The sequence below is a fragment of the Olea europaea genome, chromosome 22 (genome assembly GCF_002742605.1).
Source record: "Olea europaea var. sylvestris chromosome 22, O_europaea_v1, whole genome shotgun sequence".
Classification (NCBI taxonomy): Eukaryota; Viridiplantae; Streptophyta; class Magnoliopsida; order Lamiales; family Oleaceae; genus Olea; species Olea europaea.
The window spans coordinates 6,156,004-6,177,700 of NC_036258.1; the positions used below are offsets into that span (position 1 = coordinate 6,156,004).

General features: G+C 33.0%; 1 protein-coding gene across 1 annotated transcript; it reads right to left on the bottom strand.

Annotated features, from left to right (window-relative positions):
• Positions 1 to 3,097: 3,097 nt before the first annotated feature.
• LOC111371538 (transcription factor bHLH62-like) lies at positions 3,098 to 5,813 on the bottom strand. The gene is made up of 8 exons (XM_022993581.1): positions 4,788 to 5,813; positions 4,568 to 4,705; positions 4,282 to 4,347; positions 4,126 to 4,194; positions 3,974 to 4,045; positions 3,703 to 3,888; positions 3,529 to 3,607; positions 3,098 to 3,432 (listed from the first exon to the last, which is right to left on the bottom strand). Exons 1-8 carry the CDS (start codon positions 5,448 to 5,450, stop codon positions 3,395 to 3,397), a joined length of 1,311 nt encoding a protein of 436 aa, XP_022849349.1. The 5' UTR covers positions 5,451 to 5,813; the 3' UTR covers positions 3,098 to 3,394.
• Positions 5,814 to 21,697: the final 15,884 nt, after the last annotated feature.

A 21,697-nucleotide genomic window follows, 5' to 3' on the forward strand; every position in this document is an offset into this window, starting at 1 on the left:
TTTTTTTTTTCAAACTCATTTTTAATCATTCATTTTCCTTATAAATAAGTTTACATGTAAAATCAAAATTTTTTCTACTTTTTAACATATTCTTCAAAAAATCATTATTACAAAATCTACTCTCCCAAAAATGAAACTCAAAAAGTTTTTTGGACGCTTACTTTATCATGGTACGATATGATTTTGGTATATTATTTGATGCAGAAGTAAGTGTGTTGATTTCACTGTTAAAAGCCAAATGTTTTTATCTCAATGGTCAGATAAAGTATCATTTAGTTAGGTTGGTGAAAGAGTTAGCCCATGTGCGTAACTTAAAAATTTGATAAAAAGTCTAACTCTAAGTCAAAGTTAATAATTAAGTCTCTAATGTCTTTTTATTATAAGTAAAACTCTTTAATACTCATACTCATTTTCAATCATATATTTACATAACAAGAAAATTTGCACGTAATCCCAAAACTTTTATTACTTTTTATTTACACATTCTTCAAAAAATCATTATTCAAAACTTCATTTTTCAATAATAATAATAATAACAATAACAATAACATCAGCACCATCAAACATGGGATTCAAGATTTTTATCAACATTTATCAAAACGTACTAAAATTTTTTTTTTTTCTTAAGTTACATCAAACATGGACTAATTATTTGGATTAAATTTCTTTCTGGCACTTTTCTGTTGGCTCGCTCACATTCTAATAACACTATTGGTTAAAATTATGAATGTCTTGGAATTTTTTCCCCTTGTTTTTGAATGATTGTGTGCATTCGTGTTCAACTATGTTTTTGATGGTCTTAATTCTCGTAGAAAGAAAGGGAACTAAGAAAAAAGACGGAAAGGCATGGAAAATAGAAAAAAAGTAAAAGTATATAAAACAAAAACTCAAAAAAGTAATTTTTTTTTTCTTAAAAGCTTCACATTTATTAATTTATTTTTCCCAAAGTATTTGAATTATTAGATTAAGAGATTTCAACCTCATATATCTCAATGAAAGCTCGCAACTTATGGCTATGTATATTCGTCCATGTTGGACGTATCACCTCCATAGTGGGTCAGGCGAGTTATTTTAGTCGATCGAGCATAAAAATCTTAGAGAAAGTTATATCTAATTCAATTGATATAGAATTTGAATAACGTCTCAGAATGTGTCTATTTAGTAAGTCTAGTAAAATTTAATAATGACTCGCTTTCAGAAAATTTACTAATGACTCTTCAAAGAGCCTATTAGATAATCCAACAGAAATATAATTTGTGAATTTAATTAATTAATTTAAGAAACAGAGAATTGTTAGTCACCTAACTTTGAGTAAAGCATTAGTTTAGTCACTCAGCTTTATTTTGTTGTCACTTGGCTACTATTTTTTTTTACGTCAATTAGATCGACATATATATGTCCTCGCTATATGAATCCACTGAAAATCCAACGACATATATGCCCATTCTCGTGATTAATGTGTGAAAATCCAACAAGCAATATATATATTTTTTTAATGTCAATTAGATCGACATATATGCCTATTCTTGTGATTCATAACTATGACCTTAGCTCTGATATCAGTAGTAGGATTAAGTTTCAACTATGCCATCTGAAAATCAACTGATTTGTAGTGAGGACATATTCAATATTATACCATTCAACCGCCACGTGACTTAACCCATGGATTTAAGACGGTGCTCTCCAACAACATTTTCTCGTAAAGGAGAACGCACGTACCTTGGGACCCCGAAATTGATTAAGGGGTCTTACTGAAATATTTAATAAAGAAGGAAACTAAATTGCTATATACTTGAAAGTTTAAGCATGACTTTTGACAAGAGGTTGAGAAAATGCTATTTTCTAAAATGGACAATGCTACATTTACCTGCACATTTTTATCAAATCTTTTACCTACACTCACAATATGAGGACGGGTCCCACAAGCCGGTATTTTTAAATGCACGCAGAGCCCACTCGCATGTGAGAGTAAGGTACCAATTCGATAACCCATTTTCGGTACATATATATTTATCCTTTTGAAATTCAGTTCTATAGAAGAAATGCTTGAATTTGCAAATTTCTTCTGCTGGAAAATTTGGAAGATTAAGTGACAGCCTTTTATGGTCTATGTTGAAGGATATTTACATGTACATTACACATCTCCATTACTTTCTTGGTTGTGTTAATTTTACAAATGATCATTGAAATCCAACTGAAATTTCAAATTGGTCCTTAAAGTATTTGTTTGACACATTCAATAGCTAATATTAAATTTCTTTTCATAATTGCTCACTTTTTAAGGAACATCCACTCTTGACTCCACCCCGGATATGATGTGGACCCGTTAAACCTTGATATAGACTAACGATAACAAATGTGATTCTATAAAGCAAAAACCTCACATCCAACCACTATTAATAAATAGTAAAAAAGTTACGACAGAGTTCAAACAAAAGATTAGTTGGACCACATCTGCCTCTAAACGGTCATCAGTCGATGTCAAGTTTACGACGGGTACGTTGGATATGACATTAATCAGCAGATGGATTTACCAATTATAGAACATTAATGGTTCATTAAAATACTTTAAGGACCAATACAAAATTTCTCTTGAACTTCAATGATAATGTTTGAAATTAACTTTTTCTTCTTTTATATGTCACTTCAAGCTTCTCTTTGTAAAGTTAGATGGGATTTTAAAATTCTTCTGATTCCTTAGCCAAGTCACAATCAATATTGCCAACCTGCCAACCCTTGAATTCCCATTATAAATTAAGTTTCAAATTACACAGAAAATCAGAGACTTGACAAAATGACTTGTTTATTGCACATCGCTCTGCTGGAAATCATCCTTAATCAAACCAACTCAAGACAGCATTTGTCCCCACTGACAGTTAGTTATATAGTATTCTAATCCTCGATGGTGATGTTTGGTATCTTGTATTGAACACTAATTATAAGTTATTTTTTATAATATTATCGAGTTAAACGTATAAAAGATAAAAGATACCCTACATATTACGTGTTATAAGTTTAAATGGGTTAATCGCAGAGCCAACAATTCATTCTCCTTGATAATGACATTTGCGGAAGAAAATAGACTTGCTTCCCGATATAATAATCGACATTTTTATTACCACCAAATTAAAGGGAAGTCGTGCAAATAGCACGAAAAGTACACACACAAAGAAAAACAACACGAACTAAGTCTTGCTTCCAATAAATATGTAGAAAACGAGATTATTATCGACTTTGTATCGACCATGTAAAAGAGAATAACAAGAATGCTCTATTTCTTTGAATTGATCATCAACTGATCTTTTTTCTAATACAATTCCTCAGTATATACAGAAGCCTGAGCCTCTATCAATCAGAGCCTAAAATGAATTAAATTGATGCTGAAAACTATTAATCATCTTTCGGCTTTCGTTTGTGCTGTGGGAAGAATCCCTGCATTAGAGACGAACAAGATATCGAATTCTCATACTAAGTAAAAAAATACATCTAAATATCTTCTATATCAGTAATCAAATCAATATTACTAACCATGAAAACTTTGTGTCTGATTTTGACCATTTCCCATCTGAACAAGGCTATGGAGATCATCTTCCCAGACTGTTGAAACCTAAACAAGAAATTGATCATCATTATAAACTTAAATTTTCTTTTCGTTATACTGACTTGTCATGTTCAAACCCGTGCTGAAAGTCATGTCCTTACCAAATTGTCCACAGAAAGCTGTTGCTTGCTCTGATTTCGACCCGTGGCATCATTGAAATAGTTTGTTGGGAAGGCATCAATTCGACTAGGGATGACACTATGCAAGTTTGGTCCTTGTTGACATTGGAAAGGATAGGTATCCAACAGCTGTAGTTCATCATGGATCGCTCCACGAGACTGAAACATCTGAAAATTTGCCAAAAAATGAAAAGGGTTACTACCAATTTGAAGTCGGATTCGAAGAGTGCAATTTTGTAAAATTTCGACTTACATCCTTGGACAAAAGAGCTTGCATATTGAAGTCCATGGTAGGATTGACATTAGCCAATTTCATTGAAAGGAACTGCATAATCAAATATCCAAATAATCAATAACCAGTCCTTTTATATTTCAACTTAAACTTCAAAATAAATCTTGATTTACCTCAACTTGTCTCTGTAAAGACTGCACATAATTTATAATCTCATCAAGCATAACAGCTTTCCCAGTCACCTACGAATAAATATATAGTACTTCATTACAATTTTCAACACTTAATATGTACAATTAGTTCGAAAATCTGTCAAACTGGGCAAATACCTTATTGCAACCCGGCACAAGATCTTGTAAGAACTTCATTCTTTCACCGATCTTCTCTCTTCTAACCTGATGACAGAAAGATAACCAAACATGGAGTCGATGAATTATGACTTAATTATTCCATCGGTAGGATTCGTCCAGATGAAGTAACTAACAACTTGTAATTGAAGTAATCGAATAAGTAAGATTATAAATACCACTTTACGGTACAGTGGAGGAGATAGATTTTTCTTGGGTAGACAGATAACAGAAGAAAAATAAAAATCAGTAATTTGAGGATTCTTACTCTTTCAGCAAGACTATGGGCATCTGTAGCCTGGCCCCTTCTGGCTCTAACATGAATATAGTCCTTTGGAGGCTCTGAACATTTGTCATCACCTGGCTTGCTTCTTTTTGAACTTGATCCACTATTTTCTGATGAAATCTGCATTAAAAATTATATGAAAATTAACCCACAAAACCTACAATTTATAATTCAAGAATTCCTTAAATGGACAAAAAATTACATTGGCAGAATTTGATGAAGGGATTGCTTTTGCCTTTCCCCTTAGAACTGCTTTCCTCTTTCTGTCATTTGCATCATTTGTACCAACTTCCCTAGCAGGGATCTGTTCAGAGATCGAAGAATTCTCCCTTGATTCACAAAATTCAGCTTTTTCAGGGGTCGAAGATATCGACAAGCAACCCAATTTCTTATCACAAGAAGAAATCTTGAAGGACTGATAGCTCGAAATCTTGCCAGGTTCCAAATTTGTTGCCGATCTGTGCGGCAATTCGGCTTCATTTGATCCCAGTTGGGCATTCATGGCCCCTAAATTCTTGTTAGCAAAGCAAGAAAATCTTGCAGCCCTATCTGCAAATCCTGGATCCGCTGGAAATGGTGCTGAACTGGGAGGAGATGAAAATCGATTTCCATTTATTGGGAAATTCCCTTGGGCGATCTGATGATCCAGCATTGACATTTCCTGAGAATTGCCTGTTCTACCAATAAGTTCTCTTACAACAATGTTGTCACCAATAATACCATTCGATGCAGCCATTGAACTAAATGCAGACTCAAAGGGATCATTTTGATTCATTGAATTGTCCCAATTGGGATTGAAAAAGTAACTCTCAAGTTGTTCTGAGCTACAATTCTCTTCATTCGTAAACGTGTTTTGCTTCTCCATATTACACAAGAAAATTTGCCAGACAGTAAAGAAACCAAGAAAATTTTTACACAAATTGTAGTGTGAAGTGTCCTAACTGAAACATATAATAAATAAACAAAAAGCAAAATAAAGTGAGGGAAAATGGAGGAAAGTGAAGAAGAAGCAATAAGAAAAGAAAAGCTGTCTGTTTGACCTTTTTTAAATTTCTAAGTCCCTAAAACTCGTAAAAATGTCGGGCCCTCAACATCAAACTTGCTAATGTTTCTTGCGCTGTGATGAGAGGAAAGAGAGAGGAAGGCAGTCTCTGTGTGTGTGTTTTTGGTGTATGGCGGTGATGGCTAACTTTGCTTGAAAGTGGCACACAACTTTCTGTTACTGTGTCAATATTTGTTTACTGCAATGATCGAAGCACTATTAAACCTGGTTTTGGTGGGCAAAGTGCTTTTATCTCATTTTTTCAATTTTTTTTTTTTTTTTATTATAGAATTTTGCTATTTGTGAGATTGAGGAATGTTCTTTTTATATTGAAAATAAGATGAGATAGAAACAAACCATTTTACACATCATTCACTAATCTTTTAGTTCAATTCTAGCATCACCAATCGTGATATAAAATTCGGTGCAAATTAATATCTTCAAAATTACTTTTACATCCTCATTTACATCTCGATGAATTTAAATTCAAATTTTACTCCAATGGGAAAATTTATATCTGCTTTTTTCCTCTTGTAGATGTACAAACAGATGTGAATTTACCCATTTTTTACATTTTCTGTCGAAAAATACAATTTGCATTTCCTTTTAATCTCTGCATTTGAGAGGTTTTCGATTACTTTGAAGATCTAAATTACAATTTGAATCTTTTTTAAACTACGATTGCAGATGCGTTTGTGACAACTAAAGGCTTTTGAACTTGCTAGCCAATCTCTTCTTTATTGTGTCTTTTTATATGTGTGAAAAAGAGAATTTATATTAATGTAAAAGTAAATGCTTCGCACCTTTGATTAGACAATAGTTGATTGACTATGCTCGTTGTCCATTAACCTTAAGGCTTATTTTAGATAGTTCAAGCCCTCTTGGCTTACTAGCCAATCTCTTCTTCTATATTTATTGTTTCTCTAAACATATATGTGTCTTCATATGTGCGAGGAGTTGTTCTTCTTTATATTGAGATAAAACGAAGAGTTTTGTACCATTAAATAAGACTTTATTTGCTAATCCTTGTTTATTAGCCTTATGACTTAGTTAAAATAACTAAAGTCTTCTTGACTTCGATAAATAAAGTCTTCTTGATTTACTTGACGATCACTTCTTTTATACTCTTTCCTCAAATGTGTACGCGTTTGTGCGTGTGAAAGAGAGAAAAGAGTGTTTATATGAGTAGGTTAGATTGTGATAGATTGTGAAATTCAAAATTGAAGTCCTATGATCCAATTGAGACAAACTAAAATTTAGTGATTCAATTAAAATTTTGCTTGAAGTTCAGTAACTGAAATGAAATTTTCCCTGTTTTGGTTTAATTTTTTATTTTCAAATTTACAATATTCTTCTACTGCCCAAAATTTTTATTTTCAAATTTACACAATTTATGTGACTTAGGCCTTGTTTGGTTTAGATTAAAGATAGATTTTAGTAGATTAGGCAAGCCTTCATAAAATGTTTGATTGTTAATTGAAAAATTGATAAAATTTGTGACTCTCATAAAACATATGATTGGAAATAAGTTTGAAATAAAAATGAGTTCTAGAAAATTGAGACCATACAGGAACTCAATTTGCTTCCTGCCTAATATTTTCTCTATTTAAATTCTATAACTGCAACGATATGGCTCATATTGGTCATATGTTTCTATCAACCGATGAATTTAAATTCAAATTTTATTCCAATGGAAAAATCTAAATCTACATTTTCCCTCATGTAGATGTAAAAAAAAGATGTAAATTCACACATTTTTATATTTTCTATCGAAAAATGAAATTTGCATTTCCTTTTCATCTCTGCATTTGAGAGGTTTTAGATTACTCTGGAGATCTAAATTGTGATTTAAATATTTTTTTACACTACGTTTGCAGATGCTCTTGAGATAACTAAAGCCCTCTGAACTAGCTAGCCAATCTCTTCTTTATTGTTTGTTTTTGTATGTGTGAAAAAGAGAATTTATATTAATGTAAAAGTAAACACTTTGCACCTTTGATTAGTCAATAGTTGATTGACTATGTTCATTGTGTAAGTATTATGCCCTAAATCCAATCAATTTTGGACATAAATATTTTTATATATAATTAATGCAATTAAATGGCAGATCTATTATTTAATTAATAGACAATTAAATAAATAATAGAGTCCGTAGATTCAAATATTTGTAATTTGTTAATCACAATGAGTTGTGATTGTGATATACAAATTACATCTGATTGAATCTTAAATCATCCGTGGTCGTAAGTAATAACGAGATACGGATATCGTCATTACGGATAGACCATCACGTGTGACATTTCTTACTTGTGAAGTAAGTAGCTGATCTCACAAGTTAAAGTGTGGTGACACTTAAGTGAACACGTGGATGTTTTGTTATAGAACAAAACATTGGAGACCCGTCGAGAGATTACACATGGATAACTATCTGAGTGTCAGTGGTTAATCTCTAACGTTCGGTAGTGGAATTGGTCCTTTGACTTGAGGTCGTCATGGTACCTTATATGAGGACAGTCATACTTTGACGATGTTGGATGTTGCTCTGAAAATGGCCGCTAATGCGACATCGTTCGGGTACGTCAAGAATCGTATGAAGGTTGTGATTGATCAATAAAGGATTCGTCACTCTTAGATAGTAGGAGATTATAATCTGCGTTTCATTCAATGAAGTCGATGATGATATCCTTGGCCAATGTGTACTCATAAGTCGAAAAAAGAGTTTTCGACTTATATTGACTTAATAGTGGAGTGAAAGATATGATCGATGATCGAGATTGACACAATTTCATATCTCGTAATTGATCGGATCATATTGACGAAGGGATTATAGTTTCACGGTAAACAAACGAATTTGATTTTGTCATACCACGTGACATTTCCCGTCACATGTATTGCCCTGACACATTGCCAGATGTTAATCAGGTACGGCGAGTGTGAATTGACGAAAAATTAAAAGGGTGTTTTAATTTATCAATTTTGATTAGATCAAAATAATATTTCACGTCGTTAAGTATCGTGGTCGGGAACCTAATGGGTCGCACACAAAAGAGAATTGGAAGATTGCAAATTGTCAATTTATTAATTTAACAATCGTTGGATAAATTAATTAATTGAATTTGTTATTTATATTCCCGAATTAATTAATTAGATTAATTAATTCACGGGCCGGGTTTAATTAATTGGATTAATTAAATATTGGATCGGACCGGGTCGAACCCGTTTGGGTTTATATAAATACATGGTTAGGGTTTGGGATTCATATGGTTTTCATTATTCTTGCTGGCACAAGAGAAAACCCTAGAAGCTACAATCTTATTCTCTGTGTGGATCCCCGTTGGAGGCTGGACAATTGGACAGCTGTGGTGGCGAATCAAGGTTGATGGAACTAAAAGAAAAGCAAAAGGATTGCAGAATTCTTCAAAGGTACAATCCTTATCACAATTTCTATCTAAACACAAAGGCGATTCTTGATAAGAATCGAAAATTATTTTAAATTCCGCCGTGCATGTATAAGTAGATTCCTAACACATTGTCCATTAGCCTTGTGGCTTATTTAAGATAGTTAAAGCCGTCTTGGCTTACTAGCCAATCTCTTCTTTTATATTGTGTATTGTTTCTCTAAACATAAATGTGCCTTCACGTGTGCGAGATGTTCTTCTTTATATTGAGATAAAATGAAGAGCTTTGTACCATTAAATAAGACTTTATTTGCTATTCGTTGTTTACTAGCCTTATGGCTTAGATAAGATAACTAAAGTCTTTATAAGATAGATAACTAAAGTCTTCTTGATTTACTTGACGATCTCATCTTTCATATTCTTTCCCCAAATGTATAGGTGTTTGTGTGTGTGAAAGAGAGAAAAGAGTGTTTTTATGAGTGGGATAGGTGGTGATAGATTGTGAAATTCGTAATTGATGTCCAATGATCCAATTGAGACAAACTAAAATTTAGTGATTCAATTAAAATTTTGTTTAAAGTTCAGTAACCGCAAGTGAAATTTTCCCTGTTTTCGTTTAATTTTTTATTTTCAAATTTACAATATTCTTCTATTGCCCAAAGTAACGCGTGGTCTGTCTTTTCCAACAAATATTTCAAAACACAAATGTCTCGAATGGCAATTTTAGTGAAGGAGCAATGCAAAAAAGAATCTAAAAGACATGGGAAAGACCCCCACAATAATTAAAAGAAAAATGTTCCCCGAAAAAGGAATTCCAAAATATATAAGAAAGCGGTTCTACTATGTGTACATCTGGGTAACACTCCGGATGACACTCCACACGCATGGAGACGGGGCCACGATTATTTTATTAGGCTTGAGCGTCACATTCATGTGTGTAGAGTGTCATATGGGGTGTCAACTCAAATATACACACAGCATTATTGGTAAAAAAAAATCAATTCTAAAAGGGCAAATGAAGTGACAGGTTTTAGATTTTAATGAATTTTTGTTATTATTAGATTACTAGTATAATTATGTTAATTTCATTCCACATCATTGAACTTTGAGCATGAATTCATTCAAGTCATCAAAGTTAAAAAATTCGAGCAATTAAATCATCCATCTTTTTACACTGTCGTTTTTAAACTTCAACATCACAAACTACTTCAATACACAAACCAAAAGAGACGAAGAATAATCTTTGTGCACAAAAATGTTATCTGTTACGAACTATAACGCTAATAAAACTAATTTCAATAATTAAAACGCGCATTACATACAATGCATGTACTACACAATTTTTGTGACTTAGGCCTAGTTTGGTTTAGATTAAAGTTAGATTTTTAGTAGATTTAAGTAAACGTTCATAAAATGTTTGATTGAAAAGTTGAAAAAATTTGTGAATCTTATAAAATATATAATTAAAAATAAACTTGAAACAAAAATGAATTTTAAAAAATGGAGACCATACAGGAACTCAATTGGCTCTCGCCTAATATTTTCTCTATTTAAATTTCTAAATTCAATGATATGGCTCTATATTTGTTATTTGCTTCCATCAACACAATACTAAAAAATGTTACAGAATTAAAAATTTGATGATACATGAGTGAATTACGTTGCATGGAAACGATTAATGAAATGTGACATAACACGATATTAAAAAATGTTATTTCTTAAAAAATATTAAAACGTTCTATAAAAATTATAAATTTCATTTTTAATTTTGAAAAATAATATTTAACATTAAATTAAAATTTTATTATTTGTGAATATTTTGTAGTATAAGAGTTAAAGCATGAAATCATGTTATCTTTTATTTGAAATTTGTATACTAAGCCATGTTTGATTTAGATCAAAATTAAAATTTTAGTAGATTTTGATTAAATAAAAAAAAAATGAAGAAGAAGAAGAAGAAATGATAGAGCATGTCATGAAAAATATGTAGTTAAAATTTAATTGTTGATGTTGGTTTAAATTTTAATCAATCTTTTAACTAAACCAAATAAGAACTAAGAAACAAACAAACAAACAAACAAAAAATAGAGGTAAAAGAGAGGCGACATCCATGCAAGGGAATATTCATAGGCAATAGCTAAATTATATTAAAACTTGGGGTGCCATCGTAAAAAGTCAATTTTTTTAAGAAGAGCAGCACAAACCCTTATATATTGGTCTATATTCTCATCTTTATTCGATTTGAAATTTATACCTTAACATGCCCCTGCAAAATAGTAAGTCATTTGAGTGGATTAATCTTGAAATTTATATGCTCATTTTATGAGTCTTAATCAGATCAAAATGGTTTTTGAAATTTAATGGCCTATAATACCATGTCAAAACTTCTTGTTCCATCTTAAAATGTCAATATTAGTAAAAGAAGTAGCACAAACTCTTACATAATGATCTATATTTTCATCTTTAGACGATGTAAGATTTATACCTTAACAAATTAAAGAATTTAACCGAAAAAACATCCTGTTTTTCCGCTAAAGCATAACTAATGCTGTTAAAATATGATATTACATAAAGAAGATAAAGTCAGCTTTTGATCATCACTTAGCTTGAGGAAAAGCTACGACAAAAAGAGGTTAGTTACACATAAATGGTGTCCATATGGAGTCGGGATCTGTTGAGGCTGTCTGTCTCTTTAACTATTCAATTTGATATGTATGAAATTATAACTATGTATCAGCACTGTAGTGAGAGAACAATTAAAGAAATAGTTAAATAGAGACGATAGATCTGAAACATTCGACTAATTGTTTTTCTTTTCAAAGGCAAAGCCCACATAGAATTCCAAATATTAAATTCATTTTCTCCATAATTTGGGTATCTTGCTGGCACTTATCAATGGTTACTTCCCTTTTCTTGGATAAAAAGGTTTATGATGATAATATATCTTTGCACCCATGACACGAGGATTCCTTACACCCTAAGGAAAATGCTACCGAGTAAAATTGTACTAATACATATTTGTAGAATAATTGCATCTTCCGGTTCAAATCTGCAAGTTGTTATCCTCAAATGGCTTAACTGAAGAGTTTCGATTACGTGAAATATTTGTAAGAATTTTTATTCTAGACATAGTCTACAAGACCTTATTTATTTTTCATGCACACATATAAAAAGTGTTAAAAAATACAAATAATTTAACGAAAATAATTTTTTATTTTTTTTATTTATATCATATTGTAATACTTTTTATAAAGTATAAAATATTTATATAATGAAGAAGAATTATTTTTTGAAATACATTTACAAAAAATATATTTTTTTTTGATTTCTTTTTAAAGTAGATAAAATGTAAATCCTCCTCCTTTATCTGAGCTTCGGACCGGCTACATCAATTTTAAATAGGCAGAGTTAAAAATTATACACGAACAACTTGTTGTAATGTGTACAATTTTTTAAAAAAAATTTAAATTTAACGATTAAAAAATAAAGAAATTTTGATTAATATAATTAAATCAAATATCACTTACCTGACGACATACAATTTCAGCGTATTTATCTTGTAGTCGAAAATGAGCTTCCTGTCAATCCTTCGCGCACATTAACGCTTCCAAAACATCTTCTTTCAGTCGGCTCCTGACATCGGTCAAAACCCTTTTACCTGCACTAAAAGCAGACTCCGAAACAACAGTGCTAACCAGAGGTGTCAGCAGATCTTTCGCAATTGCAGAAACAATTGGCCAACGTCTTTCATACTTTCGTCAGAATTCAATTACTTCTTCTAAACTTTTTTTAATTGTTCTGTCTGTTGGCATATAATGATTGAAGTAATCAATTAATTCGGCAGGCATTGCATTTTGAGTTTCGATCGATATTTGATGAGATGCAAATGTAGACGACATGGCACTAGATGAACACATTGCAGTTGCATCATATCTAAATGTATTAATATCTTGAAATAAATTCATTATTTCGGCATCATCTTCTTTAATTTCAGCAGAAGGAGTAGGTGCAGAGGTTACACGACTAATATTCGCACCCATTCTTTTCGCATATAAATCATACATTCCACATAATGTTTGCTCTAAATTCTTATAGGTGATAGGTGTATCAAGTATTAAAATTTTATTGATTTGATCAATTACGTATTTAGTTCCTGAAATATTATATCGGGGGTCCATTGCGCATGCTAAAGAAAATAACATAGGCAATTCTTCCCAATATTTTCTATACTTTAATTCCATAGCCATTATAATTTCACTAAAAAAATGATCATTTTTATACTTATGGAATGTTCTTGTAATTATATAGAGGCGTTCAAACACCATACAGCTTGTGTGATAATAAACGCCGGATAAAATTTTTGTGGTCTCATAAAAAGATGTCAAAAATCGTTTAACTTTCAAAGCTAAAATCCAATCGGATTCATTTAACATATTATCGTCATCACTTCTAACGTGTCTATTGTTATAAAAGTCAGTTATTAAATTTTCGAAACCTTCACATGATTTTAATAGCAAGTAAGTAGAGTTTCGTCTATAGCCTACGTCGCTAACAAATGTTTTAGCAGTCGTCACCCCTAATTCGGCACAAAATTCTTCAAATGCTTGTTTTCTGTTAGGAGAGATCGTAATATATACTTATGCATTCCTAATCCTTTGAAATTCATCATTTATATGTTTTAAACCATCTTACACAATTAAATTCAAGATATGACACACACAACGAATATGAAACAAATACCCACCAAAATCAGGTTGAAGTGTCCTACACAATTTATCGACGACTACCTTATTAACACTAGCATTATCAAAAGTAAAAGATCGAATTTTAGTCTCACAATGATATTCTCTAACAATACTGATAATAGCATTATATATATTATTAGCATTGTGAGAAAACTCAATATTCTAAAAGCAATAATTTTCTTATGTATGCACCAAAATGGGTCTACATAGTGTGTAGTTGCAGCTATATATACTTTTTTATTAACCTCTTCCTATATATCAGAAGTTAAAGATATAACAACCCCATATTGTTGCAAATCCATAATTAATTGTTGTTTTGAATTATTGAAATAATTTATTGTATTGGCACGAAGAGTGTTTCGACTTACCCCAACGTACCTCAGTTGTAGATATTTTTTCACGAATGAGACGAAGTGTTGATTGTCTGCAATAGTCAGATGCAACTTAGTGGCGGCAACAAATTTCACCATTCCAGTTTGATTATTATCCTCTGAATACACCCACGTGGATAGGGTTGAAGTTGTAGAACCAGCGCCTGAACTGCCAAATTGCAATTGAGTTTGACCAGCTGAAAGAAGTTCATGTCTGGCCGCACATGCTTTGTAGTGGCGATTGAGATGGGTGATACCAATTCTTTTTTGCCATGCCAATCTTTGTTGGCAATATTTACATACTACTTTAGATTCTGCAAGGCCATCGACGACTTTTCCCGTTGAAATCAACTTAAAGTGATCTCAACATTTTGCTTGTTTTTTGGCCTTTCGCTTTCCCCTCGCATCTGGGATGTTTAATTCAGTATCTTCATCCTCATGTTCCGTTTCGGGAACGTTAATATCATCCAAATAAATTGGATTGTGGCTTCCATGACCATGAATGTGAACATCTTCAGGTATCGGTATGTCATTTAGACCGAAAAATTCATTTGGAATTTGACTTTGCGGCGTCCTAAGCGATTCGCCATGATGTGGCCCACATCTTGTATCGAACAAGCTTTCAACAAATGAGCGTTGATCCATTTGTTTGATTGTTTATGATGAAATCTTAACTAGAAGAATATAAATGTAGTGAGATTGTGAGGATTAAGAATTGGATGAATTGAAATTGTAACTAATAAACTGTAAAAATTGAATTGATATTGTATATTTTTCAGCACAAGAGAGTAAAAACTTAATAATTGATATAATAAAAGAGAGTTGGAGACTTAGAGTAGCAATTGATATGAAAAAAAATCTTTGGAGGAGGGGGAAATTTAAAAAAATTATTTCAATGACCAAAACGGTCACTTTCCTTTGGGGGCTCGACGAGCCACGAGCCGGAACGAGCCGCTCGTGGGCTCGCCTCCCGGTGATACCCGCTTGGCTCGTGCTCGGCCTCGTGATTTTACAAGCCCGATCCGCCCACGAGCCCCATTTTTACGAGCCGAGCCGACGAGTAGCTTGGCCCTTTTGAAATCCCTATGCACACATTTCTCACATTTTAACATTTCTACCTTCTTTTCCTATAAGAAAAGTTAAAGCAAGATTATGGATCGCAATGGGACTGGTCGGCTGTTTCCTCCTCCGCCCCATCAGATATTTTTATCACCTTGTCCCACCCTCATACCGTGTTAAGGCGAGGAGGGCAGGTCCTCTGCCAGTTTATTGCACCAATTTATAATTATTTTTTTGAGAAGACAAATATAGGCGATTTACATACTTAATTGCCTTACACTTCGCAATATATATTATTTTATCTCGCCTATTTTTCTTCTCATGTAGGTGCACTTGTGGACAACGCTGCGAGCAACTGCTGCAGAAGAATTGTAGCCATATTTCGTCGATCTAGTTCTGTTGGAAGACGCGGCCGACCCCGTTCTAGATGGTCTTGTTGCTCAATCAATAGAAATACAAGCTTGTCCAGTTGAAGATGATGTCATACGGAACGATGACAACAACCATCGACCAAATAAATCCCAGAGAGGCAACAAAGGTGGACCTCGTCATCGAGGTTTGCATCACGTTGAAGGCAGAGAAGAAGAGCATGGGGATCCGATCATTAAAAGACCTGTGTCTTTAGATGAGATAAGAGTTATCTTAAATGAACAACGGGAGGCATTTGAGAGCAAGATGGGGGATTTGAGGGAAGAAATGAACACAAGATTCGCTAGTCTCCAAAATGATCTGGGAGGTCATGTATGTGGTTTGAGAAATCATGTCACTGATGAGATGAATGTTCTTCGACGAAGGTTTGATGAAGTTGCTACAAAAATTGGACAACACAATCTTGGTGCTGAGTATGGTGGATTTGGTCATGACGATCGCAGTGGAGACGAGCCCCGACATGATATTTTCACTCCCAATATTTCTGCGAACAGACAGGATATCGGAGAGGCAACCGAACCAGTTGTTTGCAATATCCCTGATGTGTCCATAACGTCGGGAGGTGGGGTTGGAGTACTTGGGTCAGTATATGTTGCTTGTGATATTGTGAAAGAGGCACCAGCCGTTGTACCTACAGTTGGTGGGACCATTGATGATCAACTGGTTCATGATAGCGTCGTTTCTGGACCTTCGATGGCAGCTGATCCACCTATACGTAGATCTCGATCGTTGAGGTTGAAGAAGGCTAGTGCAAACACATAGACGCCATACACCCGATCTAGTCGCAAGAGGGGTAAGAGGGATGCGTAGAATTTAGAGGTTCGCCTATTTTGATTTATATGGTGGTTTTTCAATATATATTTTCGTTTATGTCGTGGTACGAAAAACGTATTTTGGTTTAGACAGTGGTTTGCATATTTTTGTTTATATGGTGGTATGTAATATTTTGTGGATTCAAACCGGTGGTTTATAAGTTAGTGACATGTTCCGAATGTTGTATGTTGAAAATAGTTTATAACTTTATTATCTCATATAGTGGAGTAGGAGATGTCAATGTTCTAATGAAATGTGGATAAGTACTATACTTTAGTTGAAATGTCGTTCTATACAAATATACTGTCAAGTGTCCAGATTAGCAGACATTTAATGTCGAGAACTACACGTCAAATGTCAAGAAATATATTGTTTCAATATAAATGTTAACGTCCCTTATATTTTTTTTTCAATAATATGTGAACATATGTGTCATTCTGTGTGATCATGTATGTGGAAAGAAAATAAACTTCGTGCTACTTAGCAGTTAGTAAGGAAAAATTAATTAACTCGGTTAGCTTTAATAAATTAAATAAATTTATCGAACATCTTTTTTCAATAAAAAGAAACTATGATTAACATCTTCAATACATTAACCTCTAAAGCACCAGCTATTCGAAGATTCCCTCCAGTTCTTCCCTCTACGACAACAGAAGAATTGTCAACAAAAGAAGAAGCAGATAAGAGAGCAAGATTCGTTCGGATTGTTGTTACAAGGAATGAACGTTCTCCCGTCCAAATTTCTTCCTGCTCGCGAGTTGCATTTGAATTGTACAAAACGTTAATTTATTTTTTTGTGAATATAAAATTTTAATGGAACAAAATGAATTAAAAAGAAATTTATAATTTGTCAAAAAGTTTCAAATTACAACACAAGAAAAAACAAATAATATATTTATATATATATATACATGTCAAGATTTCGAAAGATTATGATTTAATAGAATTGAGATGCTTGATACGTTTTATTGTACTTATATATATATATATATATATATATATAATGTGTGAAAAATATTCAATTATGACAACACAACAAGCGAATATATTCACTATATACAGAATCTATCAACAACATTCAATTATCATAACACAACAAAATGGTTTTGACATTTACTCACATGCACACTTTTAGCTACTTTTTCTCGTTCACTCATTATCTTTACATTCACTCCCCCATCCACACATTTAGCTACAATTATTTGTCACATTCACTCACTCTTCACACGTTTTAATTAATTTTAGCTCATTCTTCTCATTCACTCTCCCATCCACACATTTAGCTACAACTATTTGTCACATTCACTCACTTTCTACACATTTTAATTCAAGTTTCATTCTCACATTCATTTAGCCGGAAACATTTGTCACATTCACTCAAAAAAGACGCTCATTTGATCGGAAAAGGTAAGTAATTCAAAATTTGTATTTAATATTTGTGCTACTTAACAGTTAGTTGAATATCTTGAAAGAAAATATACTTTTAAACTGCAATTTACTCGAAAAACCTCGTCTCCGTGTCACGGAGATCGCTTCTCCATGACACGGAGAGAACTTCTCTCCGTGTCACGGAGACGCGCTGCTCCGTGACACTCTCATAGTGTCACGGAGACACAGAAATGCAACCACCATTTTTTTTTGTAATTACCCGCCCAGTATGTTTTACGTCATATGTAAACAAAAATATTACATTTTGTTTAAAATATTAATTTTTGATTTTAATTTTGTTTAGTATACAAGACGTGAAAAAAATTATATTTGTTTGAAAATATTAATTCTTAAATAATTGTACAATTAACAGTACTTTATTTTACTATAATAGATGTGTACAATCAAATGAAAATATTAATTCTTGAAAAAATAATTACAGTTGTTTAAAAATATTAATTCTTGTATAATTGATGCAGATGTCTTTAGAATACGTTCTCTCTCCAGAATAATGGTTTTCTGGTACCATCCTTCAGTATCCACGTCAATACGTTCAAAATTTTGTAGATTTCATAGATGCAAATCAACAATGTTATTTGATGTGTAGTAATTTTTATGAATTTATATATGGAGCTGTTTTCAAAGGAGACGAAAAATAATTTACTAGCAAGTTGGTACACGAATTTATAATGAGACTTGTGCATTGTGGCAAAAACAATGAACTTTGGGTACGGTTAGATGACCATCTTGCTAAGTTTGGCTTGCAAGAATTTTGCTTCATTACTGGACTACCTTGTCATGAACCATCCGTAGAAATTGATTATAATAACGATCGTCTTAGAAATCAATACTTCAATGGCACAAAAAAATTAGCAATAGAATGCTTTTTGAAGCTTTCCGTGTGTGTGAAGATACAGAAGATAAATTTAAGCTGAGATTAGTTATGTTGGTTGAGTGTGTGTTGAAACCGACTTCATGACAAGTTGATTATAGAACTCTGGGCATGGTTGAACATCTGGAATAGTTTCTTACGTATCCGTGGGGCCGGATAGCATATTTCGTTTTAATAAATTCATTGAAAGAGTCACAATTGGAAAGAATACTAAGGATGCAACAGAATGGACAAACAGAATGTAAGTATGTATTACAAGGCTATCCACTCGCATTTCAGGTATTATGTTCCTATTCTAATTACTTACGTATTATGTATAATTTCTTTGTACAAAGAATAAAATTTATACATCACATTTCTCTTTCTTTACGTTGAAGTATTAGATATATGAAGCATTTCCACGAATTGGACAAAAGTTTGGTCGCCGTAAATACAGAACGGTGCAGATTCCACGAATCTATAATTGGAGGCCTAATACTATACTGAAAGAATCGGTTGTTAAGCAATTTTTGGATATTCAAGATGTATGAATTTTTTATTTTCAATGTAGAATGACATTCGCATTTTATTATTAACAAGTTCAATTAAACAAATGGATTCTGATAGTTTGTTATGATTACAGATCGAAGTCATTGCAGTGCTGCAGCCTACAGAGGAAGAATTACAAACACCGTGGTACACAAATCTTTCACTGTCGGCTGACGATGAACATAATATATTAGATGTCATTGTCACTGGAGAAGTAGATAATGTAGTACCACAAATACCGAATAACATCCGTGTGCAAGAAACGACCAGTTGTGGTACATCGAGAACTTCAACTGGAATTGGGCCTAGTTCTGCTTCTGATGCCTTCAGATATGTAACTGAAGACCGAATGGAAGAAATGTTGGGTATGTACAGGCAACATACGATATCAGATGTGTCCAATCCGTGTGGCAACTTGAAGGCAGAATTTGTTGAAGAATCCAGAGCCCTGAACCAGGATATCCTTGAAAGCCAAAAGCAACTGTTCGAACAACATAACAAATCGATGCAAGATTACATGCTATGTGGTATGCAGTCATACATGGATAATTCTCTATCAAATATGTTTAGCACTCATATGGCCCAGGAATCGCAACAACAAGAAGCCCATTATTAGGCGATTCTTCGAAAACAAAAAGAATTATTCCGGCAGCAACAGGAGCACATACAGTCTTATATTGATACAAGTTTATGTTCTGTCAGATCTTACATTGACGAAAAGAATAAGAATATGCTAAACAGATTATCTAATTGGGAATCCAACATGAAAGCCATTATAGGTTTCATGCAGCAGGATATTCCTCTCCATACAAGTCCAAATCCTACTGTTCAACCGCATGAGACATCAACGTCTCAACCAGCAAAAAGTGTTGACATGCGGAGAAGAGAAAGGGAAAAGAAGATGAAATACACACAGGCTTCGTCATCCACAGGTCGTCCCTTAGAAGACTACGACATGAACAAGTACAAAAACATTAGGAATTGGATATCGAGAAATCAATCTGGGTAACAAATGTTACTCATTCTGAATAGTATGAATGCTAAACATTATTACATCAATGTCAAAAATTATTTGTTGAATTATTTGACAGTAATTTAAATTATGTTATACAGTGCATATTTGGACGATAGCCGTGGCAATGTCTATGGAAGAGACATGCTAAAAAGTTTAATGGATCACAAGAAGAATCTGAATATTGCGGTGAGTGAATGTTTGCAATCACAATAAATTTGATTTCTTAGTTAATATGTCTAATAAATGTTACATATATATATTGCATTAGCATATTGAGTTGGAGCTGAAGTTATTAAGGCAGCATATGAATGAAGCTTGTACTCTCGTCAATAAAAAATATATAATTTTGGATTTTCAATTTGAAGAGAAGTGTTGTCAGCAAATGAGATGGCGCATGGAATATAACCAGAGAGGTGAATCGGATGGAGCTCGCCTACAAGGCTACATCAACGGTACATTGCCTGTAGCTGGTCGTCCGTGGATGGGATGCAAGTATTTATTAATTTCAAGTTCATATCCAGGCAATGAATGTTATCTGTTTCTGGTCAATATTCTTGAATGAAAATTCTACATATATGATTGCAGCAATAATGTTCACACACCTGATGCAATCAAGGCACACGCAGAAGCAACATGCACAGTCGTTCAAGGATTATTGCAGTGTCTACCCCTGTCCACCAGACGAGATATAAAGAAACATGTAAATGATCCAATGAAGATGTAGATTATACCTTATCTACCTTGTGCGAATAATGGGTGAGCATTTCAACTCTTGTTATTTACTACCGTAGTTAATCTATTGTATATACTAATTTCGACTAACGAAAAATCATTTATTGTACAGGCCAAATTGCATAATATTTGTACTCAAGTATATAGAATGCTTCGTTCTCGGGCATCCAATTGAATCAGTTTCAGCAGAGGATGTCAATATATAGAAGAAAGATCGCAGTCGATTTTTTGAATAACGAACACTTTCTTTATCCCCGATAGTGAAATAATTGTCGTGACTTAGCTGTACTTTGCTTGTGTGACTGTTGATGATCAGCCGGTTCATGATACCGTCGTTTGCAATATGTATTTTGCTTTATGTGGTGTTACATAACATGTATTTTGGTTTTATGTGGTGGTACGTAAAATGTATTTTGGTTTACACAGTGGTTTGCATATTTTGATTTATATGGTGGTATGTAATATGTTCTTGAACTGTCATTCTAAACAAATGAAATATCAAGCGTCGAGATTCACAGCTATGTAATGTCGAGAACGACATATCAAACGTCCGAAAATCGAAGAAATGTAGAGAAATATTGTATTTTGGTCCAAGTGTCGTTCTAGACATTCGTAATGTCAAGTGTCGAGATTAACAGCTATTTAATGTCGATAACGACG

What these genes read in the sequence shown, in the direction of transcription:
- LOC111371538 (XM_022993581.1), bottom strand. Translation starts at nt 5,450, where the DNA reads ATGGAGAAGCAAAACACGTTTACGAATGAAGAGAATTGTAGCTCAGAA. An exon ending in CTTTACAGAGACAAGTTGAG is followed by an intron (nt 4,046 to 4,125) that starts GTAAATCAAGAT and finishes TTGATTATGCAG; the next exon opens with TTCCTTTCAATGAAATTGGC. An exon ending in AAGCTCTTTTGTCCAAGGAT is followed by an intron (nt 3,889 to 3,973) that starts GTAAGTCGAAAT and finishes GCAAATTTTCAG; the next exon opens with ATGTTTCAGTCTCGTGGAGC.